This window comes from Heterocephalus glaber, unplaced genomic scaffold (assembly GCF_053883595.1).
Source record: "Heterocephalus glaber isolate CG9 unplaced genomic scaffold, H.glaber_assembly_v1.0 deba00001719, whole genome shotgun sequence".
Lineage (NCBI taxonomy): Eukaryota > Metazoa > Chordata > Mammalia > Rodentia > Bathyergidae > Heterocephalus > Heterocephalus glaber.
In genome coordinates this window covers 6,296,395-6,317,966 of record NW_028258432.1, presented here as the reverse complement: position 1 = coordinate 6,317,966, position 21,572 = coordinate 6,296,395, and the positions used below count along the sequence as shown (strand labels likewise).

The 21,572-nt window shown below is 40.1% G+C and overlaps 1 protein-coding gene and 1 long non-coding RNA gene across 13 annotated transcripts in view; one reads left to right on the top strand and one right to left on the bottom strand.

Moving 5' to 3' along the window:
* Atp8a2 (ATPase phospholipid transporting 8A2) overlaps positions 1 to 21,572 on the bottom strand; it is a 641,036-nt gene that overhangs the window by 550,475 nt on the left and 68,989 nt on the right. For 10 of the 12 annotated variants that reach the window (XR_015446599.1, XR_015446600.1, XR_015446601.1 and 7 more), the window contains exon 2: positions 2,196 to 2,340. Coding sequence is in view for 9 of the 12 variants with exons in the window: in XM_087199397.1 (XP_087055523.1) it covers positions 2,196 to 2,340 (145 nt within the window). In the remaining 3 variants the exon portion in view is untranslated. Of the gene's footprint in view, positions 1 to 2,195; positions 2,341 to 2,791; positions 2,906 to 8,630; positions 8,748 to 21,572 lie in introns of those variants that run through there. The other 2 variants (XM_087199398.1, XM_087199400.1) reach the window with 2 other exon arrangements.
* On the top strand, positions 3,090 to 11,330 carry LOC110343909 (uncharacterized). The gene is made up of 5 exons (XR_002386167.2): positions 3,090 to 4,097; positions 8,296 to 8,419; positions 9,464 to 9,484; positions 9,770 to 9,869; positions 10,470 to 11,330. It is a non-coding gene; the product is annotated as an uncharacterized LOC110343909 (long non-coding RNA).

Genomic DNA, 21,572 nt, shown 5'->3' with positions numbered 1-21,572 from the left:
GACAAAACCAAGACTTTATTTCATTCTCTCAGCTTTAAGCCAGCACAGTTGTATACCAAAACTAAAGGAATCAATGGGAACTAAACAAAAAGACTTTTTAAAAACACATCAAAGTTTAAAAAGAAAAGTAACTCTTCAATTCCATATCCTTACACAGTATTTATCTTTTTAAAAATAATCTTTACCTTTTTAAAAGTAATTCAATGGGAACATATGAGAATGTGTAAGGAACTGGAACTGGATTAGCAGTGCTGGATTCCAAATGGCTTTAAGTACATATTGACAGATTGGAACAGCCATCACCCCCAAATGAAAGCCCAAGTACATTAATATTGAATCCTCCAATCTCTTCCTCCTTTCCCAGCCCTAGGAACTGCTAATCTACCTTATGTCTCTACAGATTTGCCTCTTTGGGGCATTTCATTTAAATACACTCATGCAGTGAGATACTGTTTATAACTGGCTTCTTTGATTTAGCACAATGTTTTCAAAGTTCATCTGGACTGTAGTATGTGTATTTCGTTCCTTTTCATAGCCAAATAATACTCCCTTGTATGGACATACAAAACTTTATTCATTTATCAGTTGATGGACATTTTGATTGTGTCCACAATCATTATAAATAATGTTGCTATGGACATTTATGTACAAGTTTTTGTGTGGACATATGGACGTATGTTTTCATTTTTCTTGTTAAATGTATCTAGGAGTGAAATTGCTGGGTCATATAACTTTACACTGAGTCTTTAGAGAAGTCCATACTGCCTTCCAAAGCAGTTGTATCATTTTTATTCCCACCAGCAGGGTATGAGAGCTTCAATTTCCCTATATCCTTGCCAACATTTGTTACCTGTCTTTTTGAAGAGAGCCACCTTCATTTGTAAAGCAGTAATTCATTGTGGTTAATGCTCAGTGTCTTAAAACAAACCCACTCATTCTAGATTGAGGACCCAGCTAGTCTTCCACGACGCAGTTCTGAAGTATAGAATATGTTCAATGGTCACTCTTCAAACCCAAAATAAGGCTAACACAAGATAGCATCCCTTTAATCTGAAAGCATTACTTCCATGTAACATGCTGTCATTCTATCTCAAATCTTTTCAAGCTACAATACTACACTTGATCTTAGCCAAAATGCCGAGAAGCTATCAAGCTACAATACTGCCCAGTAGTCAGACCTTTCTAAACAAAAATGTCAAGCTCAGCAGCCAGTACAAGTGCTACACAGTAGTGGGATACTTAGACATAACAACTACAAGGCTTTAGCCAAAATATTCAAGAGAGTACACTGTGCTGGAATTCAGGTTTGTCAGTAATCCCTATGCAACCTCATCAATCACTGAGGTTCTCTGGACCTGAGTGTGGTATACTCTGCAGCTCACAGAGCTACACTGTCACTCTCAGGCATAAAACTGTCTAAACCTGAAAGTCTGATGAAATTTGAAAATGTACTAAAATCCATGCAAAAAACAAAAACAAAAAACTAGCTTTGTTCAGCAGACTTGGCTTGCTAGTCAGATGGGCGGGTTCGATTTCCAGTTTTGCCATTTAGTAGCTATGTGCCCATGGGTACATTATTTAGCATCTCTAACTGCCGTTTCCTGATCTGGAAGAAATAATGCCTACTTCATGCGGCCTTACAGATTCACTAAAACTGCCACCGTTAAGGCATCTGACACTGCAGCCAGATTAGTACAGATACTTACATGTTGCCTCACCTCAATCTATCCGCTAACTGTGGGCAAAGTTTCCTAGCAAATAAAGACCTTCTTGCGAATGCCACTAAGGACTGGCTGTGGGGTCCTGACGGCCCGTGGGACTCCCTTGTAAAGTACTTCCCCACATTCTGGTCTGCAAACTAAGACACATCCATCAGATTCAAACGAGACGGAGGGGGATTCCTGGAAGGCAGCCCCAGGGATGAAAAGACTTTCACGGGTGACAGTAGACTAAAAACCTCCTGGGGGCCCACACACAGGCTGGGCAGAGCCCAAATGCAAAGGGGAGGGCGGCAGCGGCTGTGCTCTATGAGGCGGTGGACGCGCGGGCGTGGAGCGCGGGGCTCCGGGTGGGTGAACACGGCGCTGGGCGTGGAGGAAGCGGGCGTAGCGAGGCCGCTCAGGGGCGCGGCGAGGCTGCCCGCGGGGAAGCGAGCCCGGGCCAGCGAGGACTCCTCTGCCGCCGGCCTCTCCTACCTGATCTGGTTGTCGCGGAATTTGTTGAGATGCAGTTGGTTGAGGTAAATGGTGCGGGCCGGTGCCTCCAGCTGGTCTCCAACAGACGTGGCCCGGGACATCTCATCCTCTGCCTTCTTGTAGCCCGCAGAAGAACGAACGGGTCCTGCGGCAGAGACAGGCGCGGGGCAGAAAACAAAACACAAAGAAATCAGCTGCAGGCGGGAGGATGCGCGGCGCGGCAGGGCCCCGGGCACCTGGGCCCCGAGACGCCGCGCCCCGGAGGCAGGCTCCGCCCCCCGCCCCTCCCGGCCTCGGAGCCCCGGGGACCGGGACCGGGACCGGGACCGGGACGGGACTGGACCGGCGGGCGGGGCGCGGGGCGGACGGTGGAGACCGTTGGGCAGGGCAATCGAGGGGCGCGAAGCCAAAGGACACCTAACCCCCACCCGGCCGAGGGCCACTGCGAGCCCCAGGGACGCGCTCTCGCCCCGGGATTTCTAGGTTGCTTGGATTGTTCTTAGTCACAGAGAGGCAAACAGCGCGGGAGAGAGTGGCTTCCTGATCGCCCAAATGTAGTAGTCTCGCCAACCCAGCCGTGGACCCGCACGCCTTACTGTTTCTGTGGTTACCCCACGCGCCAGCCAGTCTCCTGAAGATTTTATGTTAGCCCCACAGTGAATCCTCTCTGGCGGAGCCAGCCTGTCACCTTCCCTTCGTCTGCACGAAAGATGCACTCGCTGCTAAAAGTGCTGCACGGACGCTTAGTCACACCCATTCTCCAACCACAAGGCAATGTCCCTGTCAGAGAGGGCGACCCGCCCTGAGAACTGTCCTTTGGAGCGAAGCGCCTGAGACGAGAGGTCACAGAAAAACAAGCGCTCTAAAGATGAAGGCTCATTTTCCTCAAATCTGCATTCACTCTAAAACCTGCCATCTTTTCCACCTATCAGAAATACGTGTTGCCATCATTTAAAAAATAAAACGCGCATCTTATTAGAGTAAACCCCGAACTGCAAAGAATACTGTTCATTGTCATAGAGAACTTTGGAAAGACAAAGTTTTAGCTAAATCAGTCTTTTTAAAGTGATTATAAGGATTGTAATCCTTAGCATAAGATATCGACAAACAAACCACAAAATCAGTTATAAAGAGCGGCCATGCTGTCCTGAATATCAGGTAAAGTGTAAGTCAGAAGCGGACTAAGACCCAAGTTGTCCCTGATGGGTGCAAGCTTGGGATAGATAGCAGGTCCCTGGTCACACCAGCCTTCTTTCTGCCAATTTACCATAGATGGATAATATTTTTGCAAGCAGCCTATATCAAAGAACTGCTTTTCTTTCTGCCACTCGTTTTCCTCCGTAGCATTTATCACCATTACCTGACATTACTTATTGATGGTCTGTCTTTCCACACCCAAGAACATAAGTTCTAAGACAGCAGGAACTTGCTCAATTCACTGCAGTGACCTCAGCACCCCAGAAGTGCCTGGCACATAATGGGCATTCCTGTTTGCTGGTGAAAGAGATCATCTTTACCCAAGTCCTATAAAGGATGCCATTGAGTTCCCCACACAGATGCATGGAGCCCAAGCTACGCACACTAGTTTGGATCAAGACAGTTCCCTATCCAGACTTCTTCATCCCTCGGTGGCTCTCAGCTCCAGGGGCTCTCACAATGGTCTAGTGCCTGGATTCTGCCTTCACAGATGACATTACTGGTTGATTCTCATTTTTTAAGCTCGATAAGTGATTCGAATGGGGAGCCACAATTGAGAAGCACTTGTTAGATACAGCTGGTACCAAAAAAACAACAGATCCAGCTCTGGCCCTCTAAAATGTTTACTACCTTAAGATGCAAAGTTATAACCACAGGAACAACTGTCTCCACTTTGTGATCAAGTGACTAAGAGTGGGCTTGCAGGTACTAGGGAGAGTCACAGGTTATTTTCGGTTGGGGTGGGAAGGTGGCAAGGATGGGCACTGGGGACAGATAGAAAAGCTTGAAAGAATGGGTAAGGTTTGTATCAGGAAAGAGGAGGGCATTGTGGGTGAGGCCAAAGGCAGCTTAAGCAAATTCTGCCAAATACACACAATTTTATCAAGGACCAAGTTTTACAAATCAGTGTTGAAGGCCCAAACAGAGAAAGAACAGAAAAGAAGCTCAGAAAAACACAGACTGTGAATGACAAATGCCAGCTGAAGGCTAAACTTCATCATGAAGGTCATTAGAAGCCTCAGAAGCCAAGCAGGATAGAAGAGCATCCTGCAGTGCTGGCAGCAGAAAAAGAACAATCTGTAGGTAAGAAGTTCAGGGAAGGCCAGGCGTGGTGGCACATGCCTGTAATCCCAACGCTCAGGAGGCTGAGGCAGGAGGATCACTGTGAGTTCAAGGACAGCCTGGGCTACATAGTGACTTCAAGGCCATACTGAGCTACATAGTAAGACCTTGTCTCAAAAAAAAAAAATTCAAATTAAAAAGATCAGGGGGAAAGTTAATTCTACAATCTAGAAACAAGATGATAAAATTAAATGGAGAATGGGAAAAAACAAAAACATAAGAAATATCGCAGAAGAAAACTGTGCAAGATGTTGGAGGGGAGTTGAATATGCAGACTAGAAAAGGAAAGGATATTAGATAACCAGGGTTTGAAAAAGTTTGGTGCAAAAGCAAACAAGCAAACAAACAAAAAAATACCACTGATAAAAATTAGAATGAAAATAGTTTCTCCAAACAAGAATTTAAATGTTGCCTAACAAATACTGAGGTTAAAAATTATGGACACAAACAAGGAATGATGACTGAATTAATGGAAATAATTCTCCATGTGGCATCTCCCACATGCCTAGCAGGTATCAGTGGTCACCCTGCTATATACTTCAACAGGGCTAGGCCTGGACATTTTAGTAAGAAATAGATAATAGCTCTCCAACACCAAGACTTAGATAACATCCTCCTCAGTGGCCTCAAGTTGACCTGCCCCTGCACTGAAGAAAAACACGAATATTTTTGAAAGAACACAAATTTGTATCATTTAAGGAAAACACTATACCATATATAGCAAAGTACGTACTGACTAAGGTTTCCTGAGGACGCCTGAGACAAATCATGAGTTAATGCATTTTGCAAATGTCACCATACAAAGTGAGGGTGTATGCTTACAACTCCCCCACAGAAATAGACACAGTGTCAGCAATTAGTGGGAGTTCAATAAAGATCTATTAGTTGAGAAAGAAACCAAAGTGCAAAATGCCTGACAGAGTTATTTTCTCTCAGAAAATAACTGAGAGAACCAAAGTAGGCAAACAGACAAGCACTAAATTTTCCCCCACAAAGGAGAAACTCAGACAAAATAGTTGATGGCCAGGTTATGGGGGAAGGAACTGTATCTTGCTCACAGTTTGTCCCTGCCCTGAATGCTGGGTAACATGCAGGAAGCACTGTGAAAGTATACATCAAATGGACAAATAAAAGGCTAATGTCGTAGGTGTCTTGAGGTACCTGCACCGCTGCTGCACCAGTGAATTTTCCCTTCCCTGTTTACTGAACCTCCCCCGGTCACTAGGAATCTGTCTTCAGAGAACTTTGATCGAGGATCCAAAGGAACCAGGGATTTAGCTCAGAGGCACCTCGCCTGTCTCGTAAGCACAAGGTCCTGAGTTTGATCCCTGGTAGTGGAAAAAAAGAGGATCTAAAGGAGGCCATTGCTACTTGTGGCTGACCTATGAACACCCATGTGTTCTCTGAGACTCCCCTGGAGGGCCATCTTCCTCCCACTGAGTAGCCCAGTGGCCGAGGAAGATTTCTTTCACTATACACATGTAGCAGATAAGAGGAAAGACAAAGAAACAGTCCCAACAGCTTTTTGAATTCGGAGTCCAGTCCCCTCCTCCATCCCAGCTGTGTTGGGGTCATTGGTTTCCGTGGTCCACCACTATCATTCTATTACTCATAAGCAGATACCTCAGCCAACAATAAAGGAGCATACAGAGAATCTATCCTGCCCTGTAAGATAGTAGAGCAAGTAAGGTTAAAGAGGAGGGATAAATTGCAACGCACTTATTGTTCACCTTGGGGTACCAAGGTTTTAGATGCCTCTAGCATAGGAGCCATTAGATGTCACAGCCCAGACCCTGGAGCCACAGAGGAAAGTCTCCATGATACCATCTGGTGTGCTGCTTTGGATGAAACTGAAAAGTATCTGGAAGGGGAATGGCCAAAGAAACAAAAGCACTCCTGTCCTCATCCTCCCTTCAGAGTTTCTGCCACGGTTGGAGAAGTGACAGAAAGTTATGAAATAGAGAGACGGCAGAGAATGCCCACTAGGAAACCATGAAGAAGGGGAGGAGCGGGGATCAGGGAGGGGGCAGAGGAGAGTAGATTCGCTGTTGATCACCCTAGTGATTCCCAGGAGCACAAAGGGCGCGTGAGAGACAGGGCGCTCACCCCACTGCTCTGGAGCCGTCTGCAATCCCACTTCCCCCAGCTGCTTGTCCATGGCACAGTGGTAGTCACACTCTCGGTTTACTGCATCACACAAATCTGCCATCACTTCACCACAGGCAATGAGGATGTGTCACTCCCTCGTTAGGAAGTGGGGATGATGGCAGAGCTCTCACAGGCCGGTAAGCAGGCAGAAGGGAGGATGACACCCATTTCCATTTGTTAGATAAACTTTCTATGGAAATCATTTTTTGAAAGAAAATGAAAAGTCCTAACAGGCTTTTAAAATGTTTTAGACCTAATAAATGTAATAATTATGATATATCCCATGCTTTTTATTTATCATTATGAAATGTATGTGCTATACAGAAGTAAATATTAGCATAGCAAACTGTAAATAAGTGCAGGGAGTTAAAAACTTTAAATAAGAAATTAAACTTACAGGGAGAGTTAAAGCAAATCATTACAAAGTATTTCATTAACACAGAAACAAAATCCTTCACTCCAAACTGTAATATTTTCCCTCAGCTCAACTGAAAATGTTCAAAACTCCAAAGAGATGGTCAAGATCTATCTCATCCATTTAATACTATCTCAAGAAATGCACTAGTCTTCCTAGGGCAGACAGACTTTTCTAAGTCAGTTCTGGGCTCCTTATGCAGAAGAACGCAACGTAGAGAGAGAGGCAGATCCGGCCTAGACATTATTATACAACTAAGAAATTGTCTGGTCTTTGTCCTACTTTCTTGGGAGGGAGTCACTAGATCCTTAGAGCTTCCCACGTGATTGGAGCGTCTTTGTAACTTGCCTCAGGGGCCTTGGTCCACACCTGGATCTCACAGTGGGTCCCCAGCAAGCTTTACATGGGATGTGGCCATGCCAGAAAGACCAATCATGTGATTCAAGGGCTTTGGAGTCAGGTGAATTAGCTCAACCTTCCAACCTCTAGGACAGCTCAGGTGAGCCACCTAGATTGGCGATGCACAGTTTTGTTCTGTAAAGGTAGCTTGTCCTGAGGTCATGGAAACTTCATGTTTGATACTTCCCAGCCCTTACGCTGTGTGTCTCTCCATTTGGCCAGTCTCAATTAATCCTTTTTTAAAAAAATAATTTATAACATTTTCCTGAATTTTTGAAGGGATAGTGAAAAGTCACGATTTATATCCAGTTGGTCAGACGTGCAGGAGGCCCAGGAGCCTCTGAGCTTGCGGCTGGGTCTGAAAGGAGTGCAGTCTTCTAGCGGACCGTGTCGTTGTCCCACAAAGATCACCTAACTCTGCACAGTTACTGTTAAAATTGTACTGCAGATGTTACTCCATGACATGGAGCCCAAAGGGAAACCTTTTCAGGAATCACAACATACTAACTCCCAGGGAAGGTAGAATGATAAGCTAGATTTGAAGAAACTTGAATCCAGTTCTCTTTCTACTGGATCAGGCTGTTTCTTGTGAACTTAGGTAAGCAGCTCCCATCAGAGCCTTGATTTCTTTACCCACAAAATAGAAATTATAGAAATGAAGGGTTGGCAAATTTTTATATAAAATGAGTTAGAAAATATTTTAGGCTTTGTGAGCCACATATGGTCTCTGTCTCACATCCTTCTCCCCTCTCCTCCTCCTCCTTCTAATTCTTCTCCTTAAACTTTTAAATGTTTATATTAAAAAATCTTTTGTTATAGTTTGGATCCCCAAAGGCCATGTGTGAAGGCTTGGTCCCCAGCTAATGGTGCTGTTGGGAAGTGGTGAAGCTTTAGGAGCTGGGACCAAGCGGAAGGAAGTGAAGTCATTGGGAGTATGCCCCTGGTGAGTTACTGTGACCATTCCCCTGTCTTTGCATCTTGACTGCCATGAGATGAGCAGTTTCTTCTACCACACACTCCCACCGTGATGTCACCATAACCCAAAGGCAAATGACCATGGACTGAAACCTCTGAAATTGTAGCCAAAATACACTTTTCTTTCCTTTAAATTGTGTCCAGAATTTTGTCCTGGAAACCAAAATCAATTAACTCACCTTACAGCCCACAAGTCACAGTTTGCTGATCTCTTATTTAACGGAAGTTCTTTCGCCAGGGATTTAGCTTAGTGGCACCACGCCTCCCTCAGAAGCGCAAGGTCCTGAGTTTGATCCCTGGTACCAAAAAAAAATAAATACAGGGAGTTCTTTCACAGTTAACAACCTGAGCATAACCTAACTCCCACCTCAAAGAAATACTAGCTTAATTTTTATAAGCTTACATTTTCTAGCTTACATAGGGAGGTATTCAAATTTTATTACATGAATTATAAAGTCAGTTATGTCTTTCTCCTACTTTTTTATGCACTGTCCTTGAAAAACACATAAAGGTGGTTTTCTCTGGCTCCAGATGTATCTCTAGGCAGACACTGTAATAATTATAGAGCCTTTTAGCCAGAGGCATGCATACACACATATGCGCGCACACACGCACACATACACACTCCATTCATCAGAGAGTTCAAGTTCAACTCTGGCCTCTGTTCTATATTTACAAAGATGTCTCATAATCTTTTAGTAACACAGACATATTAAAAGCAGACCAGCCATTGGAGAAGCACTTGGAGTGATTATTTCTCCTAATCAAAAATACACAATGAAAATGCAAAATGTGCAAATGCAAAATGTGATTATTCTAGTCTTGGCAGATGCAATTCAGATGGCTTTTTAAGACCTCACTTTGCACAAACTGTGTCTCTCCAAATATAGCATCTGTGATCCACTTCTACCCAAGAATTCAAATAAAAGAATACAAAGGGAAAATTACACTAAAGGGTCAGAATTTCTTATTTCTATAAATGCTTATTGGTTTTGCTTTTCTCATTTTACAGGGATAAAGAAGATCCAAAAAGGTAACAAGCTATAGACTATTTATGATTTAAAATATTGCTACGTGTTGAATTCATTCAAGTATTAAACACCTCCTAGATACTAGGCATTTGGGTAGAGAAAGAAGAGGTATGTATTCTGACGGATAAGCTAATATTTATTGGCAAGAAAGACCCAGAAATATTTTTTCAAATATTTCCAAAGCATAAAGATGACTGCCAGGCTATGGGAGGGCTAAACAAGTGGAATGATTTCATTATGGAAGCAGATGAGCTAGGCTTACAAGAGTGAATCTGATTTTCATACAGAGAAAGAGCGGAACATTCCAGGTGTAATTGCACGTGCACAGAGAAACATGCCAGTGATCCTTTATTTAAACCTCGCTGCTTCCTGTACTTTGGGTAAACGGTGAGCCATAGTAATTTGAAGACTTGTTTCCAATAAGCATGGCAATAGGAACTGGGCTTCTGTTCCTCGAATCCCATTCTTTACTTTATATCAAAATGCATCATGTAAATGAAGTGAAGACAAATCTGCTTTTAAGGAACATTTATTTCACATATAAAAACAACTATAAAAACAGCTATGTTTCAAGCATTCAATTCAGAGATTTTCCTTTATGGGCTGCTTTGGTGGAGGGTTAAAAATACAAGCTGAGTGACTTCTCCATAGCAGCTTGCTGTGTTAGGAAAGATATTCTCCATTTTTCCTAGGACCTTAAATATGAGCTCAGAGTGGGAATTCCAACTCTAAAATCCCATTGCCAATTTAATATGCATGAACACAATCATCTGCAGGGCACTGACTCCAGGAGGCCAAAATCTGCAAATGTTCAAGTCCTTTATATAAAATGATGTAATATTTGCATACAAAATACACACATCTTCCCGCAGAGTTTAAGTCATTTCTAGATTACCTATAATATATAATACAGTCTTTATGGCATGGAAGTAGTTGCTGTGCTGTGTTGTTTTATTACTTACATTATTTTTATTGTATTTTTTCAAGTATTTTCCATCTGTGATTGAATGAATCTACAGTTGTGGAACCCACACATATGGAGAATCGACTATGCAATCTTTAAAAGTTAATTCTAGAAGAGGTGCAGGAGTTCTGGGAGTTGTGGTTTGCCTATCCTAAGCACTTTGAAGATGTACAACTAACTCTTACCCAAAGGCACATGGATTCACTATATCTAGCCACATAGCTAACTAACATCACTGGTGACCATTCCACGTTGTTCTTCTTATAGCTTTCTCTTCCTTCCTCAAAAACATCAATTCTGGGGCCGGGGATTTAGCTCAGTGGTTTTGCCACCTGCTGCACAAGTACAAGGACCTGAGTTCGATCCCTGGTACCAAAAAAACCCAAAAAACAATTCTGCTTCATATCAAGGACTTGGCACCTGCTTTTCCTTCTACCCAAAGTCCTCTTCCCTCATCTTTGCCTTGCTAACTCCTTCACATTACTCAGGCCTTACTTCTCCACAGATGTACCTCCTGAGCCTCACCCTAACTACAAAATTCTCACTCTGAGCTATTCCTTAATATCATACATCCTTTCTTTCATTGCTCTTATCTATCACTCATTCGTCTTTCTCTATTCATTTTATGTCTTCTAACATTTGACTTAAGTTCCAGGATGGCAGGGCCCATGCTCATGATAGCTACCTCTGCACCCAGAGGCATGGGACACACAAGTCATTCAATAGATGTGCTCAACACAGGAATCAAGGGAGCACAAAATTTCATGTTCTGCTTCAGTGGATAGAGGAAAATGCAACTCCATAAATAAAGGAATCAACTAATCTGCAACTAATGTGACCACGTCTTAAAGCACCACTCAATAAATACCTGGAAAAAATGGAAAGGTCAGATTTTGTTTGGACCTTAGTCTAATTGAAAAGTTCATGCAACCAGTTTTAGTTTCTCTTGAATAAAGATACTTTGTCCTCCTCTTGCTTCTCTCCTTTAAATGGTGCTGAGTAAGTGGAAGATGGGGACGGAGGTGTGAGATGTTGCTTCTCTCTCCTCTGCTCTACAAAGTGATTTTCCTGATACCCCTGCTTGGATTTGTGGCTCCAGTGTATGCCCGGTCTGGCTTGGGCATCAAAGGGCACTGATGTTTTCTACATGGTTCACCTGCATTCCTTCCCCGCCTGTGGCAACCACAGCACTGCCAGGCTGTCCATCCGTTATCATCTACAACCCTGCTAAAGGGAGCCCTTGCAAGGGCCAGTATCTTTCACATCAGCTCCCAGGGCCCCTCAAACATACAAGTGAGGAGTTCAGAAAAACTAAACTTTCTGTCCTTCAGTATTATCCTCACTTACTACTTATACTTCACCTCTGGTCAAGGACTCTTTTTCCAGAGAAGGAAAAAACAAGACACATCACATTTCTTTCTTCTCTCTCTACCTCCCACATCTTGAAAGTCAAAAGCAGAGAAAAGATTTTTAATGTAATTTCCCAACACTGTTCTTCTTCTAGATTCCAAACAATGCCTAGAAATCCCACTGAAGTATATTTTTCATGTAGAAAATGCTCAGAATCAAGCCATTCAAGCTTTTATAAATGTGATAAAAGGGTAGGAGATTAATCTAGCAAGTTCTATGAACAAAAGGCTCACTTGCTTTTTCCTGCTATTTGTGAAAAGTATAAGCTGAAAAGGCCCTGAGGTTTCTTGCCATTGCTTCTCATCTTTCCCAGGCAAGTGAAGGCTCTGAGCCTGAAAGTCCAATTTTGCATCCAAGAGAGAGGCACATTAATTTGCTTCAACTGCCACTCCAGTTTCACATGCACAGCAGCCTTTATGGTAGCTTATCATAGGGTCCTAACTTTCTTCTTAGGAACCTAGCCTCTGCTTCCATCAACAATATTAACATAAACTTCAAAGTTTGTGTGGTCAGATTTGAGCAACTGTCTTACCCAACTTAAAGGGAAAAAGATTTACTTTGGTCCATGCTTTCAGAGGCCCAGAGTCAGCTGGCTCTGGTGCTGTGGGCCTGAGGTGAGGCAGAACATCATGGCAGTATGGCATGGTGGAGCAAAAGTGTGCACTTCATGACAGCCAAGGATCAGAGAAAGGGAGAAGAGCCAGAGGGGAAGGGGCCAGGGAGCAGGCACACTCCCCAAGTTACATCCCAGTGATCAACTCCTTCAACTAGACCCCACCTCCTGTTTCCATCACATCCCAATAATACCGTGCAATTATGATCTCATCAGTAGATGAATCCACTGATGAAACTAGAGCCCCCATGATCCAATCACTTTCCAAAAGCCCATCAGCAACCAAATCTTCAACACAATAACCACAATGGGCCTTTTGTGGGACACATCATATCCCAAGCACAACAGCAAGTCAAAATGGAAGACAACTCGCTCACCTCTATTCTCAAATCTATTCGCATGAAATAGACATTTCACAGCATGATACCTTTTCCTGAATTTCTCAATGATCTGAAATTTTGTGTAACACATTCTCTTCTCAGATACAGAAGGGATAATGTTTAAAATATGGAAAAATCTTTAAAAAGGAAATGTATATGGAATCCTCTGACTGCCCAACATCCTCATCAAATTCAATGTAACCATATCAGTTTGTTTTTTCTGCCATGTCACTTATGGGGTCATAAATAATTATGATAAAAAACACAACTATCTTTTGTTAAGCCCATTATTATTCTAAGCATTCTATATGCATTAAAATATCCAATGCTTATGACAATCACATGAGAACAAGCCTCATTTTAGAGTATAAAATGAGGCAAAAAGTAATTAAACAACAAGTTGAACATCCAAGTTGAATTTTTTATTTGTTACTATGAAAGTGATTTGTATGACTATTATAATTTTGAGAAGAAGTTTCAAGAAGCTACCTAAAATACAAAAACATACAAACATTTGTTGGCTAATTGACTCTTTTATCCTAATTAGGTTTTGAGGTTGTTGTTGTTCTTCTTCTTTTAAAAAGAATTCCAGAGCCTATGCGCTTTAAAAAAAAGAAAGAAAAGAAGTCTCAACAGCCATTCTAAGCTCCAGACATCAATGACAGTACCCAGGGCTGAATCCAAGAAAGCCAAATTCCAGTCATTAGAGAGGAAATTATCCTGGAGTCAGGGACATGATAAAGAAGCCACCTAGTCAAGGAGGCAAGTGAAAAAGATTATGGCAGACAGGAAGTTATTTGATCACCAGAAAGTCCAAACATTCTGTGTGCATAATGCAGAAATCAAAAATCATCTCTGCATTTAAAGAACTTGTGACCTACTGTAGAAACCAACCAGTGCAGAAAGAACTCACCCAGACAGAATGTGAAGTGTTTCCTGCCACTTGGAATTCCTTCCTCTCACCCTGTTCTCTGGCTGCCTACAATTCATCCTTTAAGACACAGCTTAGGTTTTCTCTCCCTTGAGAAGCCTGCTGTCCCCACACATCCTCAGATTGGGTTAGATGCCCCTCTTCCATGCCAAGGACCCCAAAGTATGGCCGGACAGAGAACAATTTTAGGAAATGTCTTTCTCGGTCTCACACAATGGACACAGCCATGTGCATCTGTCCTGCAAAGTTCTTCAAATGCTGAGTGACAGCAATGTCAGAAACATACATGCCACAAAGAAATCATTTGGTTCTGAGAGTTTTAGCCCTTACATGTATGGAAATCACTCACATTAGCTTCAAACACCAAAGGAGGTTGGCAGAATGATGATGATTATAAATTATTTTAATTTATATTGTTAAAATACATTCCTTTAAAAATGCAAGTGAAGTCCAAATGCTTTTCATGTGCATGGTTTCACATGTATTGCCACAAAATCTTTCTAAGTACACACATTTCATTTAAAAATCATTAACTACTCAGCACGTAAGGCATTATCTAGATTCTGACCTCATCCTGTTCAGCCTTGTTCAGATGATGAGAAACATGACCTCGACCACAGTGCATAGAAAGAAACCCTGCAATGGCTGGCGGTGCCCTTCTCACCATGACAGACTGTTGAGGTTACTATGCCTGTGTTGCTAGCTTTCTGTCACCATGACAAATAGCCAAGTAATCAACTTAGAAAACGAAGGGGTTTATTTTATTTATTTTATTTATCACATTTCTGGAAACCTCTATCCATGACCAATTTGGGCCTGGGATGACGATGACGTTCCCAGTTCATAGTAGAAGCATGTAGTAAAACCACAGCTTGGGTAAAGTATGATGAAAAGATATTTATTCATCTCATGGTTCAGAGGCTGGGAAGTTCCAGATCAGATCAAGCTCCGCATCTGGTGAGATCCTTGTTGCTGCATCATAACAGGGCAAAAGACATCATACGCCCAAAAGAAAGCAAATGAGGGGGTTGAATTCACCCTTGTAGGACCTCCCATGATAACAGAATAAATCCATTCCTGAGGGCAGAACTTTCTGACCTAATCATCTCTTCAAAGTTCCGCCTTTCAGTACATTTGGGATTAAGTTTCTAACAATAAGAACTTGGGGGGCACACTCAAACCTTAGCACCCACCCTAAGCTACAAGGCTCTGCTGTAGACACACTGCCTTTTCTTCATCCTTCATAAGCATTTACCTCACCCTTACCTCAGGGCCTTAGTATTATTTCTTAATCTTCCAGACTCCAAACACTGATAAGCTTATCTATTTCTGAGAGGAACTGAAAATAGTTAATAGGAAACTTACAGAATTTACTTATACAATTTATAATTACAAGTTTTTAAATTAAAAAATCTATTAACTTATGATTATAGTTGATAAAAGAAAAATGTATACTAGCACAAGGTTACTTGCTAAATATCTAAAACTCAGTTACCTTAGTGTCCCAGAGTTTGTCAAGAGACTCCTCAGAATTTCTCTGATTATATTTATCTTATATTTCACCAAGGAATGCTATCTGGCCCACTTACAAGCCTCAAATTTGTTTCAAATCCTAAGGAGTATCCTTATGTCCATCATTCTCTTCTACCCTATTACTCCTGGACTTTAGACTTCTAAATTGAACCCAGTATTTTCTTTGCATGCATGCATGCACACATGCACATGCACACGCACACACACACATACACACACACACACACACAAATTAGCTGCATATTGCATTAACTAACCCAAGAAGTTCTCTTTCTAATGTGTAAGTACAATTCTCATGGAAAAATATTTACTGTACCTAAGATTGTCAACAGATTTTTATCATAGAGAAGTACTGGGTCACAGAGAGTCTATGTCAGTTACTAAAACAAGTACGAATACCTAGACTGGAGTACTGTTAACATAGTTATGAGTAACCAAAGACCAAAACTTGCAGAAGATCATTTCATTATAGCTGTTCAAAGTGCAATAAATGGGCATTTGTGAACTATCAACATAATATTTATACTTCAATTTGCATTTATGTATATATTTTGAATATTAAGAATAATGTTGATCACATAAAAAAACCCAAAGACTAATACTGTGCTATCCAATATGGTAGCCACGAGCCATGTGTGACTATTGGGCATGTAAAATATGGCTAATCTAAATATACAATTTAGGCATGTTGTAAGTGCAGAATACATTGGACTTCAAAGATACAGTACAAAAATATCAAATGTCTTAATTTTATATTGATAACGATAGAATAATATTCTGGATATATTGAATTCAATAAAATGTACTATTAAATTATAAATATGCTCACATATTACTCTTGGACTGTACTAGTTTAGCAGTTACAAATTCATTATTAATAATTATTGTACCCCTAATCTGCTTCTTATATATCAATTACCAAACCAATCCTTTCTCTTCCCTGCACAGCCCGCCCCATCCCTCATTTAAACCTGTAGGTTTTATCTAAAGGAGGAACTGTAACTTCAGTACTAGCTGGAGGAAACCCCGACAGAGAAGACAAGCCTCTCCCCAAATCACTGCATCCTAAAGGTGAGTACTAACACCTCACCAAGCTATGATTTAGCCTTCTGGAAAACTTCCCATCCATCCACTTGTGATTTAGGGATCAGAAGCCCTGTGGTAAAGTCCAAGTCGCCATCAAACTGAAACCCTTTTTTCTAGAACTTTAGTGTCTCCTTAGAGGTTAGCACAGTACCCCCTCCTGCTTATCCATGGCTTTGTTTTCCATAGTTTCAGTTATCCCCATGAACACTCACAAGTCTGCAAGTATTGAATGAAAATTCCAGAAATAAAAAATTCAAAAGTTTTAAATAACTTCTATTACAGTATATTTATAACAATTGTTCTATTTTATTATTAGTTGTTGTTAATCTCTTACTGTGCCTAATGTATAAATTAAACTTTATTATAGGGATGTGTACATAGGAAAAAACAAAACACAGGGCTTGATGCTGTAAACACAGTATATACAGGGCTCTATACTATGACTCTGAGACTCTTGGAATACATCAATATATTTAGTTTATGCTAGTTTCTAATAAAATGAATGAATGAGATACAATCTTACTTCAAATTAGAGACAGAAAAAAATTACTACAGACAGGCGGTTAGAAGTGAAGCTTACAGCAAAAATAGGCCCCAAACAACAAACACATACACGTTTACTAAGAACAGTGACCCTGAGGCAGTGCATAGTGTTAAAACCTCAACCACAAAGCTAGCCTTAACCAGGCACAATGTAATCTCTTATGTCCACAATAACCATTTTGAGTCATAAAGAAAAGTTTATATAACACTTTGCTATGGGTCTGATGCTTTACTTTAAGTTATTCATAATTCCAAAGTTTCCCAAATTAAATGTTTAATTTATCAAAACATCTTCAAGCATCAACTTTTACCCAATTAATTCAGTATCTACTCATCAAGGTAAAGAAACTATTTACTGTTTTAAATATCTGAGTGTGAAGGGAGGACCAGACTAGCTCTTCCACTACAATAATTAGAAAACTGAAAAAAGTAGAAAAAACAATTGTTTTCTGAAATCAAACATAGACAGTGTAGGAAAGCACTAATTCACAGAAATATGGTAATTTAAATTTAACCACAGTAATAACTATACTAAGTATAAATATCCCAAACATGCCCATTAAAAGACAGAGATTGTCATACTGGACTAAGAAAACAAGATCCAATTATATGTATGGGCCATTCATCAAGATAAATCTACATTATAAAGATCATCTCCCACCTATATCATACAAGTGTCTTCATTTAAATGGACTGAAATGATGTAAAAGAGATTTTATGTCATTGAAATCAATAATAAAAAATTATTTGGAAAAATCATAGATATTTGCAAAATTAAGCAACTGATTTCTTAACTGTAGGGTAAAAGAAAAAATCAAAAGAGAAATCAGGAAATATATTGAACTGAATAAAAATACCAAAATTTATGCGACATAACTTAGAAAAGTACAATGGTTCTAAAATAAATGTGCTTTCTTAAAAAACAAAGTGAGCAAATTAAACTCAAAGTACAGTAAAAAGGAGAAACAGTGGAAAAGGAAAGGGAAAGGGACAAACAACAAAGAAAAATCAAAATTGCTATTTTCTGCCAATAAATCTGTCTTATAGAAGTCACAATGATGTTTGGTTGTGTTGTTTTAGAATAGAACAAGGTAAGAAGTTACTGTGTTACACTACTGAATGAATTCTAATAAATTATGCTGTTTGCATGATACTACTTTGCAGCTATTTTTAAAATGTTACAAATAGGTATGTAGTAACCTGGGAAAATATTGATGATATATTAAACAAATAAAGCAGGTTATAAAACATGATGCTATCAGGTTTTCTAAAAGGCTATTTTGGGCAGATTAAATATCAGAAAGATATAAGATCAACAACTAGCATTAGATGGTAGTCTTATTAACAATGATTTCCTTATAAGCTATCTCCCTCAATTTTTTGCTATTGACTATATAGTATTTTTAGATTATGAAATTAATAAAATTTTAATCCGTTAGTTTAAACTCTTCAAACAAAAACTAAGCTTTCAATTTCTTTCAATAACCTGCAGTTACAGAGGAGCAGAGGCCCCCAGCACTGAGCAGTGAGCCTTTTGGGCTCCCAAACCACCACCCCCAATGCAGAGGACCAGAGGCCCCCAGCGCCAAGCAACTGAGCCCTTCAGGCTGGCATACCATTGCCCCTAGCAGAGAGGAGCAGAGCCCCACCCAGAACCAAGGAGGTGACCCACATGGATGCCAGCAGCACAAAGAAATGAGAAGACAAGTAAACAAGTCTCAAAACCAGACTTCCAGATCACCTAAAGCAGGCCCAAAGGGAAACGAGCTGGAACAATCTGATACTCAATCATTTGGACTCCCTGAACTGGCAATAAAAAAGGATCTGGAAAAAATGAAATCAGAAATAATTTCTCAGATAACAGCAGAGATTGTGCCCATAGTACAAAACATGATTAATAAATCTAGAGAGGATCCAGATAAAAAGAAAATTGAGGAGCTGAGGAACATGATGGAATCCCAACATAAGAAAAAAATGGAATCCATAAAACAGATTTCCAGGATATTAAAAACTCCATTGAAAGTCTATGAAGCAGAATGAGACAATGTGAGGACAAAATTTCAGATATAGAAGGTAAGATTGCAATTTGTGACCAGGAAAAGAAAAATTTCTTTAAAATAGTAAGGGATTCAATTGCCGGTACCAAAAAAATAAACTAATAAAAATAAAATAAAATAAAATAGTAAGGGAACACAAGAAATCAATCCAGCAGCTGCTAGATGATCCAAAGGAGAATAACATATGACTAATCAGAGTCAATGAAGAAACAAGAGAGAGTGTAGATGACATAAAAAATACTGTTCACAGAAGTAATGGCAGAAAACTTCCCAAGCAGGGGAAAAGAACTTGACCTACAGATAAATGAGGCATATAGGACTCCAACTAGCCTTGATCAAAAAACATCTACACATAGCCATATAATAGTTGAGATTCCAGAAACCCAACAGAAGAACAAAATTCTACAAGGAGTTAGAGAAAAGAAATAAATCACATACAAAGGAAAGCCCATCAGAATCATAGCAAACTTTTAAACACAACCACTCAAAGCAAGAAGAGCTTGAAGTGACAGATTTCAAGCCCTAAGCAAAAACAGCCTCCAATCCAGACTGATGTACCCTGCAAAACTATCTTTCAAAATTGATGAAGAAATAAGATACTTTCATGACAAACAGCACTTGAGGAACTTCATGAATACCAAAACAGCACTCCAAAAAATTTTGGACAACATTCTTGGAAGTCAATGAAGATCTCAACCCCAGGAAACCCAGCAGAATGAATCCATCGAGCACAACAAAAAATTAAACACAAAGGAGGAGAATCCAACAAAAAGAAAAAGGAATGAAAATGATAATTCAATAAGTACAAATTATAACCATCAATGTTGAGGGTCTCAATTCACCAGTCAAAAGAAATAAACTGGCAGAGTGGGTCAAGAAGCAAGATCCAACAACATACGGAATACATGAAACACAATTAATTCAAAAAGAAATTCATAGACTGAAAGTTAAAGGGTGGAAAATGATACTCCATGCAATAGGAACATGAAAAAAAGCAAGAGTAGATATCCTCTTTGCAGATCAAGTGGATTTCAAGCCAACACTGATTAAGAGAGACAAAGAAGGACACTACATCCTTGTAAAGGGAGCAATCCAAGAGGAAGAGAAGACAATCATAAACATATATGCATCAAACACTAGTGCACCATACTATATAAAACAAATACTTAAAGACATGAAAAATCATATAATCACTAATACAATAGTAGTGGGGGACTTCAATACCCCACTGTCACAAATAGATAGATCAACTGGACAAAAAATAAGCAACGAAATACAAGAACTCAATCAAACTCTTGAACAAATAAACTTAACAGATGTTTACAGAGTGTTCACCACACAAAATCAGAATACACATTCTTTTCAGAGACACACAGGTTGTTCTCCAAAATAGACCACTTACTCACTCATAGAACATGTTTAAGTAAGTGCAAAGGAATTGAAGTTATCCCCTGTATATATTATCAGACAATAGTGCAATGAAATTGGAGATCAATAGAAAAAGAAACCGCAAGAATTTCATAAACATATGTAAATTGAACAACACACTTCTGAATAACCAATAGGTCACAGAGGAAATTAAAAAAGAATTCAGACAGTTCCTACAATTAAATGACAATGACAATACAACATATCAGAATCTATGGGATACAATGAAAACAGTCTTATGAGGGAACTTCATAGCAGTGAATACTCAGGAAAACAGAGCCAGTCGAATTAAACAACCTGATGCTGAATCTGAAGCTTCTAGAGAAAGAGGAGCAGCACAAACCCAAAACTCATACAAGGGAGGAAATTATAAAGATCAGAGCAGAAATCAATGCAATGGATACTAAGAAAACAATACAAAAAATCAAGGAAGCCAAGAGTTGGTTCTTCAAAGGAATAAAGAAAATTGACAAACCCTAGCCAAACTTATCAGAAAAAGGAAAGAAAAAGCCCAAATCCATGCAATTAGGAATGCAAAGGGTGAAATTACACAGGACTCAGCAGAAATCCAGAAAATTATCAATATCTACTTTGAGAACCTATATGCCAATAAGATGGAAAACACAGAAGAGATGGACAGAGTCCTAGATATGTATGAACTACAAAAGTTGAACAAAGAAGACCTAAAAATTCTAAACAACCCAATATCAACCAATGAAATTAAAAACATGAGTAAAAAGTTACAAACTAAGAAAAGCCCGGGTCCTGATGGCTTCAATGCTGAAATCTACAACACATTTAGAGAGGAACTACTGCCACTACTGCTTAAACACCTCAATGAAATTGAAAGGGAAGCAATACTCCTGAATTCATTCCTGGCAGCAAGCATCACCTTGATCCCCAAAGCAGAGAAAGACCCAACCCAAAAAGAGAACTATAGGCCAATCTCACTAATGAACATAGATGTCAAAAATCCTTAATAAGACACTGGCAAATAGAATGCAGAAGATGATCAAGAAGATCATACACCCTGACCAAGTGGGATTCATCCCAGGGATGAAGCAATGGTTCAACATACACAAATCAATCAATGTAATACACTATATCAATAGAGCCAAGGACAAAAACCATATGATCATCTCAAT